The 16211-nt window shown below is 38.9% G+C and overlaps 1 protein-coding gene across 1 annotated transcript in view; it reads left to right on the forward strand.

Moving 5' to 3' along the window:
* The first annotated feature begins 13292 nt into the window (after positions 1–13292).
* The window catches only part of SPTLC1 (serine palmitoyltransferase long chain base subunit 1), a 32572-nt gene continuing 29653 nt past the window's right edge, over positions 13293–16211 (forward strand). Inside the window, exons 1-2 of the mRNA XM_021530397.2 lie at positions 13293–13394; positions 14988–15095. Of these exons, the coding sequence (XP_021386072.1) occupies positions 13329–13394; positions 14988–15095 (174 nt within the window). The 5' untranslated portion in view covers positions 13293–13328. The remainder of the gene's footprint in view (positions 13395–14987; positions 15096–16211) is intronic.

Genomic DNA, 16211 nt, shown 5'->3' on the forward strand with positions numbered 1-16211 from the left:
ACACTGCAGTACTGCACACAGGCCTTTGCTGCTCAGTCCTTATAATATAATTAGAGAAGAGCCCCAAATAAAGCCAGCTGATCCCTGCCCCAAACAGGTAGCAATCCAAGGCACCAATGTGTCAACAGCTGAGCATAATTACCAGGGTGAGGGAGACAGACTGGTCTCTATAACCAAAATCATCACAGAACAGCAGCTGCCTAGCCAGCAAAAATATGCTATGCTGACATGGTGTAGAATATGCTCTCTCTGGAGACTTAGATGGGGCAATGAAAAAAATTGTTTCATGTTTGCATAAAACGCCTTGCATTTTGCAGTACTTGCAGATTTCTTCTATGACAAGGCTGCTGTACAAAGCTAATCAAAGACCTGTGTGAAGTAGACACAGGTATTTTGTTTTGTGTAAAGAAAAAAATATAATTATGGCAAACTAGCTCATGGGGAAGCCAGCTGTTCAGCTGTGTAAGAACCAGACACCTTGCTGTTATCTCCCAGATATATCTTAGATGGACACCATCCAAGTGACTGTTGCTATTTCCCACCATATTATATTACAGCATGAAAAAAATACCAGCAGCACTAAATTTAAACTTCTTTTGTCTCAAAGTTATACTGTAATGTCAAAGGATACCAATTAAATTTAAATACAGAAATATTTATATCAGGATGGATGTTAAATTCAAAGACATAAACTTTTAATATAATTTGAGATTTGAAAATTTAAAAAAAAAAAAAAAAAACACAAAAAAACCCTGGAGGTTATTTCCTGTGGAATCACTGCTACAAAACAGCTCAGAGAAGTTACCTGAATTTTTCTACTGGACTACCCAGGATAGTTAAGTAGTAAGGAAACATATGTATCTGCAGTTTCCTGGCTGATTTGTGTACATACACATGGTAAGTGTACAAGGACACATCATGCTCTGTTCTCATAAGGTGATGGTGTAGCTCAGATCTGAATTATAGACATCACTTTTTGTAATTAACCAAGGATTTCCAATTCTACTCACACTCTCTGACAATGGGATATTACCACTTTGTCATTTTTCTTTTGCACAGTATTGTTTAAAAGCACTTGTGCATTAAGCATAAATGGCTGTCCTTAGGTAACCAGCCCAAAGTTAAAATATTTTTAAGTCACTGCTTTGCATATGTAGTATCCCATGACTGTAAGATTAGTACTAATATAACTTGATGTTTTTAGGAAGCATTGGGTCAGACATACCTGTGGCACTTCTAAAGGACTCGAAAAAAATAGTCACAACACTGTTGTTCACAGCGTAACTGAGTGTAGAAATTGCTGTTGTCCTGGGCTGATGTTTTGCAGGAGGTCAAAGAGGAGGAAGCCGGAAGACACATATATGCAAACTAAGATTTTCATGTGGGGGTCAAGCTGTAGTAAGGCATTTTTATTAAACCTGAGAGGGTGATCAGTGATGACAAAAAGTAGGAACATTGGACATTGAACAGTGAGAAGCAAGGGAAGACCTCATGGTTAAGACAACATTCTTCACAGCAGAAAAGTCAGGAATAACTGACTAGCCACAGGAAGAATCTAGGATAGTGTATCAGATACAGGAATGATTTTTTTTTTCCCAGTGAAATAGTGTCAGCAGTGGCTTGATCTTTTTCCATAAATTAGTTGGTTTTGTTTTAAAACTCTGATAGAAAAATTGCTCAACAGCGTAATATAATTGGCAGTTTGAGCAATAATAAGAGATAATCCTTTGAGGGATATTCATTGCTTTAGGACTTGCCTGTTTACTGACTTATAAGAAAATACAAAACATGTTTCATAAGAATAGAAAACTGTCTTTACTGTCTAATCCCCCCAAAACTGGGCCCAGAATTATAATTTGGTTTTCCTTATGGCATCCACTCAATATTAAAAATGAAATTTGACAACTGCAATCTTTTCCTCACCAGCTAAAATATTTACTAATCCCTTGACTTGAACATAGATCAGTAATGCTAAAAGCAAAAACATACAACATCTCCTGTTCCTGCAAAAACTCACAAACTCCTCCCTCAAAAAGCCCAGAAATGAAAATAAAGAAAAGCCTTTCTTTTATATTAAATTTAAGTTCATTAAACAGCTAATAAGTATTTGAGGGGCAACTGTGTAACTAGAATAATAAAAAACAGGTAATGGATTATTCACCACATGTTAAATTCCCTCTTCAACAGTCTATTTCCCTATAATCCCAGCAAAAGTGTTTTCTGCAACATCAGTGTGTCTTTCCATTTCAGCACTTGCAACCCCCCTCAGAAATTACTCAAACACCACTTCTCTACTGCTTGTGCGTTCTCACTCAGCACCTATTCCCATGCTGTCTGAGCTTCTGCTAGGGCTTAAAACAGCATGGCTAACATCAACCATATGTTGTTTGTACTTTCATTCTTCCCTCAGGGAGGAAATGTACTGTAAAGAGTTCTGTTTTCACGGTGGTTGCTTTTATTGATGGGGTGGGGCTTTTTTGTGGGCCAGGTGAAAAATTATCTTATCTGAGATTTGGACCAAAAAATGGAAATTTTTTCAGAATCATCCTGACAAACTGAGTCAGCAGTGTTCTGTTAGTGGGTGGCAGAAGAACCTCAAGGTTCTTCTTGGTGCAACTACAGTATTACCTTGTGGGTGGAGATGGTCTTATCCCATTCACAGCAGTGTCAGGATCAGAGATAAAGCTCCAATAGCCAGGGTTTCAGGTGGAAACCAGAGACACAATTACCTATGGACTTGGTGCAAGGCACCAAGCAGGGAAATGTTAAATTTCTGAGCACTATTAAGGGTATGATCTAAGTACAGTGTGTATGGTAGTCTAAATTTGTGGTACATGCAAATTTTTTCTGTCATTAATACATTAAATCATAGATGCAGTCTAGAAAATAGGGGATGCATGCTGAGCCTTCTCCTACATTCCTTCATGTTTTGTATGTTTTTTGTATGGTTGGTTGGTTTCTTTGTTGTTTTTGTTTTGTATGATTTCTTTAAACAGAGCCAGTCCATACAGGTCAGAGCTCTGGTATGTTTTTCACTTTTTTCCTGATCTCCATGATTATTTTGATTTGCCTTCTCTGAAATTGCTTTAACTAGCCAAGCTTGAGCAGTTCCAAACTGCTACAATATTTTCATCAACAAAGCACATGAGAGAGTGTTTATAGTTGAGATCCTGAACACACTGACAATGTACTGCACTCAGAAGTCAAAAGATATTTGAGAAATCCTTATGACAGATATGGCCAACACAATTATATTTAATATTTCAGTTTTGTCTTTATAGGACATTGTTTGTTTCTTGACTTTTAGGCTAAATGCCCCAGATAAATAGAAATATCCTTATTGATCAGAAATGCATTTTTTCTTAACCTCCTAAAGAATAAACACTATAAAAATAGAGAAATGTATGTTTGAAAGAAGCTTCAGCAGCTGTCTAATGTGAGGTACAGATTTTCCAAATGGAAAACTAACATAACAGTGTTTCATTAAAATTTCACAACTAAAAATTAGATATCAAGAATAAATAGTACACTTTTTTCCCAGTGAAATATCATTGTGCCCCAATCTAAAATTCCCCTGACAATTGCCCTGACACACTTTCCATATTGAGCAGATTTTTAAGTATGTTAGTATTACTCTTGCCTTTTATCCATTGATGTATTTTGTAGAGGATCAAGTCTGGTAACCAATCCCACACAAGTTCCATATACTTTAAGAATAATTTAGTTGCAGTGGTTGATGACATCTGTAACTTTTACTTTCCTTCAATATGAACTCAATGTTCAAATGCTTTCAGTGCACTGCCTCTTGCTGGCAGCAGATGTCCCTTTGTACCCAATATTTTGTATTTGTAAAAAAGGCTAGCTGTGAAATGACTTGAAGTTTTTGTCTGCTGAGCAACATAGTGTTTTTACTTCACTCATTTCCACAAAGGTCTGGGAATAGGCAAAATTTATTGCTTCTATGTTTGTGTAAATGTGAGACGGAAGGACCAGGAAAAAATACCAAAATTCTGTAAATTGCAGTTCAGTTTTTACTTTATGCTTTCTAACAAACATACAAACAAAAAAGGAGGAGGATTAGGTAACTTTAACTTAGGTAACTTTTCCAATTTGCCAGAAAAATAATGAGTCAATCTTCTTCCCTGGGATTCCTTGGTTGGTATATAAATATATTTCATCTCTAACACAGAACTTGAATTTTTGTGGTTGATCCCCTAAATACCCATCCTCACATCCTGGTTTTGGCAGATTAGGGATACAAATCAGAAAGTAAGTACAAAAATTGGAAAAGTTTGGATTTTATGTCTTTTACTTAACCCTATATTTTTGAGAGTAGCTAAATTTCCAAGTGTGCACTACTTAATTACACTTAAGTTTGCCATTTTGGATACCAGGACACTATGGCTCTTCTAAGATAGTGAGAACAAGAGTAATCCTCCTGAGTAAGTGATTGCAGACTTGTTAGCTGCTTGAGCTACTTCAGGGGGCTATAGATGTCTATAGCAAGAATTGCTTTGTTGGTGAGATCTCAGGATCTACCCAACAATGATATTCTTTCAAACTCTCAAACATATGTGTGGTTAAGGGCAGGGAAGGAGGGGGGCAGTGACAAGCCTTGTTTCTGTAGCTAGCCACATATGTCTGATTTTGGTTAAAATATTTAACAGAAAAAAATCACTTGGAAAATGTATTGTAATTTTGCAAATGTTTTTAAGCATCTTTTTCTCCATATGGAATAAAGAAATGTGTCTGGGAATGTTGGTGCCACAATTCCAAATTCTTATTGTCTCACTCACTTCCTGATGAGACCCATATACAAAAAGCCTTGAATATGAAATGACTGTAAAAACTCCTATTGCAAAAGCTACCCGTTAGATGATAAGACTATTGACAATTAAACAATGTGTTATTCTTCTTTCACTAGCTGTGCTTAGAGCAGAAGAAAACATGGGTAATGTTACAGCATCACAAAACTGAACACAGAATTTTCAGGGACTACTTAAATGCCACAGAATTTAACAAGTAGCTTTCTTTTCTTTCTGTGTAACTACAAACACATTCCAGTGAATCACGCCAAGAGTTTTTACCTACCAGGTACAGAAGGAGCTAAGATTTGCTTAGAAGTACCTCTAAATGTTATCATTTGCTTTCTGGCTTTGATGAAATGTAAATGTTTTATAATTGGAAAAATGTGGCAAGTCTAGGAAGACATAAAGTGATTGGGTTATTTCCTCGTTTTGATAGCAATCAACAGAGCTGGTAGAGTTGATCATCTTCTTTGTATGGAAATTTAGCAAAAAGTATCTTTTCCAAGGATAAATAATTTCCCAGACTTTTTTCCAAAGTTTTTGTCTCCCCCAGAGAATCAACTATTTGCATTTGGATCAGTTGTTTATCTCTGTTACAGATGCTAGTTGAAGAAAGTAAGCTCTCATCTCACACTCTTTTCTACTTGTGAACTGCCTCAAGAGTGAACATATTTGTCCTTTCCCATCTTCTGGGAAAGTCAATCATTATATTTGGAGTTGTTCCATTTACTATGTTTAAGCAAAGACCAAGTGATTATAAGCTGCTTTTTCATCTTACACATTAATTAAGACTACTGTTGTCTTTTAAAATAGTTACTCAGAATCTAACTCAGCAGTAGAGAAATAAAACTTTGAAAGAAGAATTAGCAACTGAAAATCAGCTTGCTTATTTTCAAAACCAAAAAGGCACAAGCTACGTGAGCTCCAGTCCACTGCATTGTCAGAATACTATTCTAAGATATCAGCAGTCCTATTTTTAATCTGAATTTTAAAGTGAAACAATCGTATAAATGGGAATTTATATTAAAAAATATCCTACCATTAGAACAACAAAATTGAAGAAATTTTCTTCAAGAGAAGAGGGAAAAATTTGTTAGAGTAATTCAGGAATAATTAGGACAATATTCTGTTGGAGCACATGCTATGTTATGACACTTTTTCACTTGAAACTGCTTCCTAGCTTCAGCTGCTGGCATAAATAATTGCATAAAGCAAACTTTTTTCCAAATATCTTACAGAAGTGAAGCTGTAAACCCATGGTTTTGTGATGCACTGCAAAATTCTGAAAATCTTCAAAAAACAAGCTATTCTTTGATTTCAGCAGACTTAGGTTTTCAGAGGTGTCAGAAAGGTAAGATTCTGTCTTATAAGGGCACCAACGTTCACCCATTAACACGGACTTCATTGTCGTCTGAATACCCTGTTCAGGTCTCTGTGAAAACTGTATTTCAACAATTACTCTATGTTTGGAAAGTCTTTTGAGGGGTTCTCTCTCACTTTATTCCCCAATATTATAATTTTCTCTAGTTGATTTTATCTTTTAGATGTTAAATGCTTACAATTACTTAGTTTTGTGACATACCTGGGGTGACTATGGAGAAAAGAGATTGTATTCCACTTATTTGCTATGAAACAGCAATTGAATGCAGAACTGTGCTTTTACTCAGGCCTTGCTCAGGTAAAATCATATGGTTTAAAAGCTAGGTAAGAATTTCAATGCTTGAAAGGGTATTAGTCTCTCAATTAAAAATGTTTTTAGCCATATCTGGTCAGAATTTGTAGATGTGACAACTCTCTGAGTAACAAATATATACAAGGTGTTACCTGTCAGACTAGACTAGCTCTGCCAACATATGCACACATGTTTTACCTATAACCACAAAGAATTTCAGCTAGTGCTCTGGTATGCATTACATGGATCTGCAAACAATACAGTGCTTTTCTGTGTGTCAGTACATTGGCAAGAATGATGAGCTGGCAAAGGAATACTTTGCATGTTTCTGGATGAAATTTAGCTGCTTCTTTCACAGCATTTTTACATATGTACCTTCAGGGAAGCAAACTCTGTGGTGAACACTGTGCATTAAAAAGTTGAAATTTCCATGACTTTTCAAACTTTTATCTACTCTGATAATATAATCTGAATGCTGTTATATTTAAAATCAAGTATGCTAGTAAGACACACTGCAGACAGCACTTTTACCATTAAAATACAGAGCTACCTAAACAGCAAAGGAGCTGAGCTGAAGAACACAAAGACAAAAAGTCCCACCATCTGTAGAAGGTGTCAGGGAATACATTAGTAATCAATACTTGCTTTGGTCACCACAATGTTATTCTGCCTACCTCAGTGGCAAAACCCAGTCATTATGGAGAAAAAGATTGTGTTATCATAGGCAGCTTTATCTACTCTCAAAGCTCCTGGAAAGAGTTTGTGAAGATTTACAGTTTTAAGCTTTAATGCTTAACTTGGAACAAACATTTAGACTGAGGTGTTTAAGAGAGAATGGGATTCTAAAATGCTTCAATGTCCCGCAGTGTTACATGGATGTAAGAATCTACCAGACACCGAGCCATGTGAGCCACAATGAAGGTATGACCAAAAGGTGATTTTACATTCAGTAAAATCTGGAACTATCTGTCATCTTTCTATTTTTTCCTAAGGCTGACAAAAATAGTCACTGCATAGAGCACAATTTCATCCTGGTTTTGATTGGAGATCTGCAATATTGTAGGCCTCAAGAAGTTCAATAGTTCTTTTTCTATTTTTTATCACAAAGTCAACTAACTGTGGCAGAATGAGAAGGCTAAATCTGTTGTTAATATTTAAATATGATCAGCTTACTGAATGAATTTAACATGCATGTCTGTGGTTCCTGAGCCAAACCAATTCATTAAGACTGGTCCTGGAAGATAGGTATCTATTGAATTTCTGTATTATCAAGAGGATAAAGATCACCACTTTAATCTTAAAATTTCAGCTTTAATCCACACACTGTTCCCATGAGGTTTGCTACATCTGAACTATACTCAAAACCTGATTTTGGGGAACACTTACAATCACAGTCCAATACAGGAAAGAGCTTGTCTCTGATATGGATACCACCTTTCACAAACTCTGTAAGATCTTGTAACTGTAGTAGGATGTACCCACTACCTATAATATTATGATTGCGTAGTTGACTAATCATCTTCCTATTATCTGTAGGCAAATGAAATCTAAAATACACATTGCAGCATTTTTTGGAAAAAAAATTTCTTGCTTTAAAAGACACCTGTATTTGACAAAAACAACCAAATGCTCACTTCATTCACCTTATTTTTAGTGTATCCTTCTCTGAGGCATCTAGCTGTGACTAGCTGAAGACTGCATACAGCACATTTTCATGTTTCTCAATACAGAGATTACAGGCTCTATGCCTCATAAAAATGTTGAAGTAATGGTCCCACTGTTTGTTGTTGCAGAAGAAGTCATTAGAGACCCCACTTTTATACAAGACAACAAGCAGATAGTGGTGCTGTAAAAGTAGAGGGGTTTGTACAAACCAGTGTGACCTTTACATAACCACACAAAGGCTAAAGGTCTATTTGGGTTCCATTAGCACATGGCCTTTACCTAGTCAGAGCATCAAGCAGATGAAATACTCCTTTGAAATTTCTACATCAAAACAGTAAATATGGAAGACACTGATGACAAGAGAGTTTCTAGGATGCTTTGTATAAGGCTAGAGTCCAAATCTTCAGGTAAATAAATGTAGTTGATGCAGGACTCATATCCCTTTTCTTCTCTTCCAGTTTCATTCTTAAGAGAGAAGGCCTGCATGACAATAGCTAAAGGAGATGTAGGATATGAACCTTTGTAGCCAAACCTCATGAGTTTCTGTTGGACACCTTACTGATAGAATTTATGCCAATTGTAATTTTATTTCTCATCTTGCAGATCTCAAGCTCTACTTTGTATACAGTACATGTTATCCCAAATTCATATCCAATTAGTCCATTATATCACTTCTTAGAAACAGCATATGAAAATTACTTTTCAGCCTAGAAGAACTCAGTCTCGTGCAGACAGTTGATGTTATTATTTATCACTCTGCATATTGAATCTAGTCAGTTTGGACATTTTGTATGTGAAGAGAGATGACAGCATTGCAAAGCATGCTGCATTATATATTTTGGTTGAATTACTCTTGCATTGGTGATCTTGACTTCATTATGGTCAACCTATTTTAACTCCATCAAAAAGATTTTGAGTACAACTCTGCTTAGAATGTCTGCTATGTTTCTAATTAAAATATTCTAAGAGAAACAGCAATTAGTCAATTCAGTATAAGCAAGAAGTGGGACAAGAAGTAAATACAAATCTGAAATATTCCATTAATACAGTGCTTATGTTTCTAAAATAAAAGAGATTTAGACTGACACAATTTGGAATAAAAAATGTGCTGTTTGGACTAAGGTTTAAAGTAGAGGGTGGACAGCAGTTCAATTGCATATTGAGGTGAGAGAGAGAAACAAATGAGTCACACATGTACTTTATTCTGCAGCAGGAGCAACCAACCCAGGTGGAAGTTCTGGGCTGTTAATCTCCATTCTGAATATGTCTGAAGTTTTGAATGAGAGATATGTGAGCTCTAACCACACAGGATACAAAACCTAACTCTGCAACAGAAATATTGCAACACCACACATGGTAACTGGTTCTCTGCAAAGCAAGCATTCTCATTTAAATAATGTTATGTTCTGACAGTGGTCCCCACAGCTCTTACAAGTTCCTAATACAAGTTTTCTTTAGTTATCACATAACTAGGCCTACCTGGTGCCAATTCCATTTTAAGATGGCTAGCTCAGCCATGTACTGGAAATTTCATGCTTAGTCCAGTGCAGCCAAGCCCACATGGGGAACAAGCATTGAGAAGAGGTGTAGACAGGCAGACTGCTATGCCTATATCCACCTCTGACAAGTGAGCTTTTCATTCCAAAGGTCCACCTTTGGCTGAAAATACTTTAAGTTTCCTACATAGTTCCAGTAATTGTTAAGTCCAAAGAATTGAGGTTAAGTTTGGTCTTTATGGTATGCCAGGAAAATATTACAGCAGTTCCACTTTATGCCACTTAGTCACTACAGTTGTTCAAGGTGGCATGGAAGATTTAAGAATAGCTAGAATGCACCAGTTCTTTGACCACTAGGTGCTCTTACTCTTTCACAAATCTTGTGTCAAAGGTTGAGATCTCCAGATGTTTCCCATGCAGACCTGAGACAGATTTCTGATTTCTAATTTAATAATTAATTCAGAGCTAATTCACTGTAGAAATTGGATTAAGCACATTTCCGAGATGCAATGGTGCACAGATTTAGATAACACAAAGTTTATCCTGTCCTCTGCTTGCCTTGTGCACAATTGTGCTCCTCCACATATTAGGCAAATGACAGAACCTGATATTCCAGTTCTTCTTGGCACTTGCAGAGTACTCTTGCAACATTTTTGGGCTTTCCATTAGGAGTTGAGACACAATTTCTGGCTTAACAGACAGCTTTCAACTGACTTTGAAATTTTTCTGTGCTTGCTGCCAGCATCATCTCAGTGGAGCATCAAGTTTCAAAGACTAAAAAAGACTAACTAGCATTATCCTGCTATTCCCCTTGCCATTTTGGGATTGCTTTCCCAATACTTTTTTTAAAATATTTTTTTCAGGGTAGTCACAAAGCCAACATGTTACAACTAGGCACACTAAAACCACAATAATCTAAACAAAGCTTTCATCACCTAGAATGTGTGAGAATAGCTGCAAACACTCCCTTATGTCTCTATTCTCCAACACCATCACCCCCCTTCCGTGTTTATGGTTGGAGAAGGCAGGGAAGAAGTAAATGACCCTCAGGAACTTTTCCCACCAGTTCCCACATGTCTCTGCCCACTAGACACATACCTCCAAGACAGCAATACAACTAAGATGACAGCAAGTACCACCATCCCTTCACAGTTATGTGCCACTTCCCCATGCCATTCTCCCCTTCTCAGTTGATACCAGGTCAATAGAAGGTCTGACTATCTCATACTTGATAAAGCAAAAATTAAGAAGCCAGAGGAAAAGCTAATAGAGCAAAGAGGAAAATAACAGAAAAATAACTGGCACTGGGTACATCTGTGATAGGAAAAAAATAAAATTCTTAGCCATACTTAATCCTATTTTTCACTTTCTAGAGTGATCAGAGAACTACAGCAGATAGCTGGAATTCTAGTGTTGACCCAGGAGAACTGGGGATTCAAAGCAGTGTGTGAGAAATGAGTCAGTTGGTGAGGGAGATCCAAAATAAGAGTACTTTAGAAATACTGTGCAAATGGAGAATATGGAGGGAATACAGAATTTGAAACATACAGACCAGAAATTCTTATAGGGAACTATCTCAATAGCTTTCATCAGGTCTTTAATTTTGGAGATATTTTTTCTCTCCCCTTTCTTTCCAGTCATAAACTGTCATTGCGAAGGACTTATCCCTTTACCTCCCTCACTTTATTACTGTCAGAAGTAAAGCAGCCTAAAGCAATTAGCAGCCGTTGCCCTGTGTTGAAACAATGAAACTGCTGAGCAATAGGGACAGGCTCATTATTATGAGAGACCCAGCACTATGATAATCCAGACCAGGAACTCTGAATCCACTGCCAGAAGAATTACTGCTTAGCATGTTAATAACTTCACTGCATTTCATGCTGGAAACAATTCATCTGGTGTTTCACAAAATCAGTTTTTTAGTCTTCAAATGGTACATATATATGTCAAATATTGAAAGTCAGAATCTGATGAGAGCAGAGATATGACTCAATCTGCTGCCCACCAAGACAACTCATGTGGCCCATGCTACTGGGGGCAATTTGGGACTGCATACCAGACACATTTTTTGAGGCTGGTATAGCAGCCATCTCCCAAGAGTCCAAGACTCCAGCATGACACATTGGCCACAGAAGTACTTAACAGTGAAGACAAGATTTTCATGCAACTAAAAGCCAAGACATATTTATTGTCTCTCTTGACTTTTCAGATAGCCTCAAACCACATATTTCTCTTTATTGTGCAGAGATTGGAATTTTACAAGTATATAATTAAGTTCAGAAACTCAGGGAGATTAACTATTATGCATTTCAAGTAGCATGAAAGTGAAGTTCACTGATTTTTACTATCCACTACTGTAAAATCGTAAGCTACTCTTTGTCTGTAGTTAGCAACAGCTACAAGGTTTTTGCTATCAACTGTTTCTTCAACTGTTGCCCCAGGTTTCTCTCACCCAACCACAGTGAAGACTAGTGAGTGAAAACCCAAGGGTGTGCCTCTGTTGTGTTGTCCAAGAAGACCATCAGAAGCACTCCGCAGTTGTGTAGCTCCAGGGAAACCATTCTCAAACATCATCTTTAACAACTACCTCACTTCCCAAGCAGTCTTCTTTCCAGTTGCTCCTCTTCTCCACTGACTTTTAGATAGTTGCTCAGGTCCTGCACAGCTATGCACAGTGACTGACCCATCTCCCAACACCTGGGTGTGGGGAGAGTTCAAAAGTACTACTTTTCTTCCTGTCATTTATCTCTCCCAACAATCTTTGGCTTTTAGGGCCACTCACTTTGGCAAGACTCTTAATGTAGCAATTTCTGCTCTTATTTGAACTTACCCGTTATTTCCACTATATTCAGGTTTTGTTTTTGCTGCTCTTTTCATTAGCCAAGTGTCTGAGCAATTGTTCCTTGCAGCAATGAATTCACTAGTTACAGATAATACAGAGGTGTTAAGTGTAATATTGAGGCACACAAGCACAGGATCTGCCCCTTGCCCCATTGCACCTAGGGCAGCGTGGGGCTGAGCAAGCCTGTGTGTGTGGAGGAAGCAACACCAAGCTAACTCCATCAAGTTCAACAAACAGCACCAGGTTTGAAATGTGGTGAGGAAACATATTAGTACATCCACGTTTATCTTCTTCGGCAAGTTCAATTTGTAGCTAATTTTGTTTAGCCAACACTGAAGGGTGCATCTATGTATGTGTTTAAAGAGCAGCACAAAAGAATGGAGTCAGGCTGTTCTCAGAGGTGCTGAGCAGTAGGACAAGAGGCAACGGGTGGAAACTGAAGCACACGAAGTTCCACCTGGACATGAAAACTTTACTGTGCAGGTGACTGCACAATGGAACAGGTTGCACAAAGAAGTTACGAAGCCTGCCTCATTGGACAGATCCAAAAACAGTCTGGAGACAGCGCCACGCCATGGGATGGCCCAGCTTGAACAGGGAGGTTGGACCGGATGGTCAGCCGCGGTCCCAGTCCGTGTGACCGACTGTGGGAGTCAGTGTTTCCCCGATCTTCCCCTCGCTCCCCGCTCACGCTCGCCGCCGGGCGCCGCGGGCGGGAGCGCCGCGCCCGGAGCCCGCCCGCAGGGCTCCGTGAGGGCCGCGCGGGCCGCAAGGGGGCGCTCTGCGCCGCGCCGCGCGGGGCCCGCCCCGGCGCGCGGGCGGAGGGGCGGAAGCGGCGCGCGGCCATGGCGGCCATGGCGGGCGTGGGGCAGCAGTGGGTGCTGGTGGAGATGGTGCAGGCCTTCTACGAGGTGCGGCCGGGCAGGGCGGCTTGGGGAGCGGGCAGGTGTCGCCGGAGCTGCCCCCGGTGGGTGGTGCTGGGTGGTGGATCGGGAGCCGGGTGCTGCGGGGTCGGGCTGCGCTCGCTGAATGGTGAGGATGTGTGAGTGCGCCATGGCTGTGCATTGAAAATATACGCGCGCGTCTTATTTCTCCGGGTTTATAAAATGACATTTAAGGCGTGCAGGAGAGCATTAAGCCTTAAGGTTCACAGGATTTTACTGGGGTAAGGGTTTGTAAATTACAGATGTCGTTTGCGAAGGAAGAAACGGCGTTTAAATGTTTGGGCTTGAGTTCCCTCCTGGAGGACATCAGCTGTGCGTGTTTGTACCCAGGCTTTGTTCCGTGATGTTGAAAAGGATGTCCTGATGATAGGCCTTGTTTTTGTGTCCCTTCCTTTAGCAAAGGGTCTAAAGAATGTATGCAAGATTTGCAGTCCAAATATAGAAGTGCTTAGCTAACGAAGCAGGTAGCATCGCTCTAGTGCACTGAACCCAGGAGAATTGTAGGCACTGAAAAGCACAGAGACCTCAGTGGCAGTATACTGTGTGTTCTTTACATGTCGTGTCATATGTGTTGTGTATGTAATCTTAATATGTTTGGTACGCAGGTACTCTGCAACAGGTAACATTTGTTATTTGAAGTTTGATATGCCGTAGGACTCTTTACTCGTTTTAAAAGCTTGCATCCAATTTACTTTATTTTCTGGATGTATGGTAAGTTCTGCCTTGTTGGCAGGTCAGATACCACCAAAACTATTGATGGGTGGGAGCAATTCCCCTGACTTGAAGAGGGGGTATGCTGGTTTGTGTGCACTTCTAGTCTTAAAAATATAGACAGGAGCCTTTCTGAAATGGAATAACGAAACTTATCATTAATACTAGGTATCCAGTAACTCCACATCTACTTCAAATCAGCTGCACTGCCAGAGCAAACTGATTTTTGTCCCCCAAGCACCCAAAGAAGATTACTTTAACTTGCATCAACTCTGGTTTGCTTTGTGTATTCACACACTTTGTGTCCACACAAGAGAGTAAGAGACAAAAGGACAAAACTAGTTGAGCTGACTCAGTTGTTTTATACCTGATCAAAGTGCCTGTTAAACTGACAGAAGCTGACTCTAAGAATAGAATTGTCTTTCCTTGTAAATACTGGCTGTCCCGGCTGTGGACTGTAGGTTACAAAGATGGAGAGTTGAAGTGGCTTTGTATGGATGACACAGACTTTCAGGGTCTCAGGATACTTCTGCTTGTTTTGAAGGCTGCCTGCCTTCATGGGTGCTGACTGGTGCAACCTGTTTTATGACTTAACTGCCTTTACTCTTGGTATTCAAATTATGTGCATGAACAACAGACTAAATCCATTCAAACTTAAGTTAATAGCTACAAGTAATAGCTGCAAAACGTTCCCGTTTCATATAGTTAAAATTTTTACTGATTTAGAAATATATCAGCTGATGATCAGCTTTGGGTTTTTTTCTGGGTGTGCTAGTAGGGACAAAATGTTGTGTCACACTGCTTGAAATAGAATTCTCTCTAGACTAATTTTTCTACTTTTGTTTTCAGGCTCCAGCTTACCATCTCATTTTAGAAGGAATTCTAATACTATGGATAATCAGACTTCTTTTCTCCAAGACATACAAGCTTCAAGAGCGATCTGATCTAACACTTAAGGTATGAGGAAAAATTATTTCTCTTTAGAGAAACAGTTTAGATTGATGTACTGGGTGTTGAACCGCTGTTGCATTATACATGGTTCTGCTGGTTTTTCTTTTCCTTCCAAGGGTGAGCTTACTTTGGACTCAGGAGTTTAAATATGTCAGTTTGTGCTTTTAAAGTAGCACTGTGTTTGAGAGTCTGAGAAATAAGAAAACTGATATGATAGTGACTGTTAAGCTATGAAAAGCTGTCATTAGCTCTGCTGAATGGAGGGCTTTATTTTAAAAATGGAAGAGCTATGTGAAAAACGCCCACCAAGCAAAATTAAATGTAAGATTGTAGATAGTAGAAAAATGCTCAAGCTGTATGTGTGGTGTCTATGAGTTATAACTCATGAGAGTTTACAGTGAATTCCACAAAAATTGTTTGTGTTTAGCAGCAGTTTTCTACTTTTGCAGTGTCATTCTGAGAAAATAAAAAAAGCTGTACTTATGAAGACTGGAGTTTCTTCCTGACTTCTGGCTGTAGACTATCACAAATGAGTAAAGTGTGTTTTGAGGATGTCCCTGGAGTAGTTTATATGAGCTTCAGAATAGTGAACCCCTTATAAATAGGATAAAATAATGAAATTTCTTCCTGGTACTAAAGAAAGTCTGTGAAAGAGATTTATGGGTATTTGTAATGGGTATATGTAATTTTCATCTATGTCATGTGTGTACATGCTTTTTGATCTTATTCTCATTAATGATGCACATTAAGGATGCGTGCTAAGTGTAATTCATCAATGAACAGGATGCAAGGACTGTAGGCACAAGTCTATAATAGTGAGCAAAACTGCAGGCAGTGTCCTCATTTGGGGAGCACTTATTAAACAAGCTTAGAGTGTTCTAGAGAGCACTTCAGCAGATATTTATTGAGACAGCCAGCATGGCTTCACCAAGGGCGAGTCCTGCCTGACCAACCTAGTAGCCTTCTGTGATGGAGTGACTCCAGTGGTGGACAAGGGAAGGGCTACTGGGGTAATTTATCTGGACTTGTATAAGGACTTTAACATGGTCCCCCTCAATATCCTTCTCTCTAAATTTGAGAGAATTAGGTGTGATGGTAGGTAGATAAGAAAGTGGTTGAACA

This window comes from Lonchura striata, chromosome Z, assembly GCF_046129695.1.
Source record: "Lonchura striata isolate bLonStr1 chromosome Z, bLonStr1.mat, whole genome shotgun sequence".
In the NCBI taxonomy this organism is placed as follows: domain Eukaryota; kingdom Metazoa; phylum Chordata; class Aves; order Passeriformes; family Estrildidae; genus Lonchura; species Lonchura striata.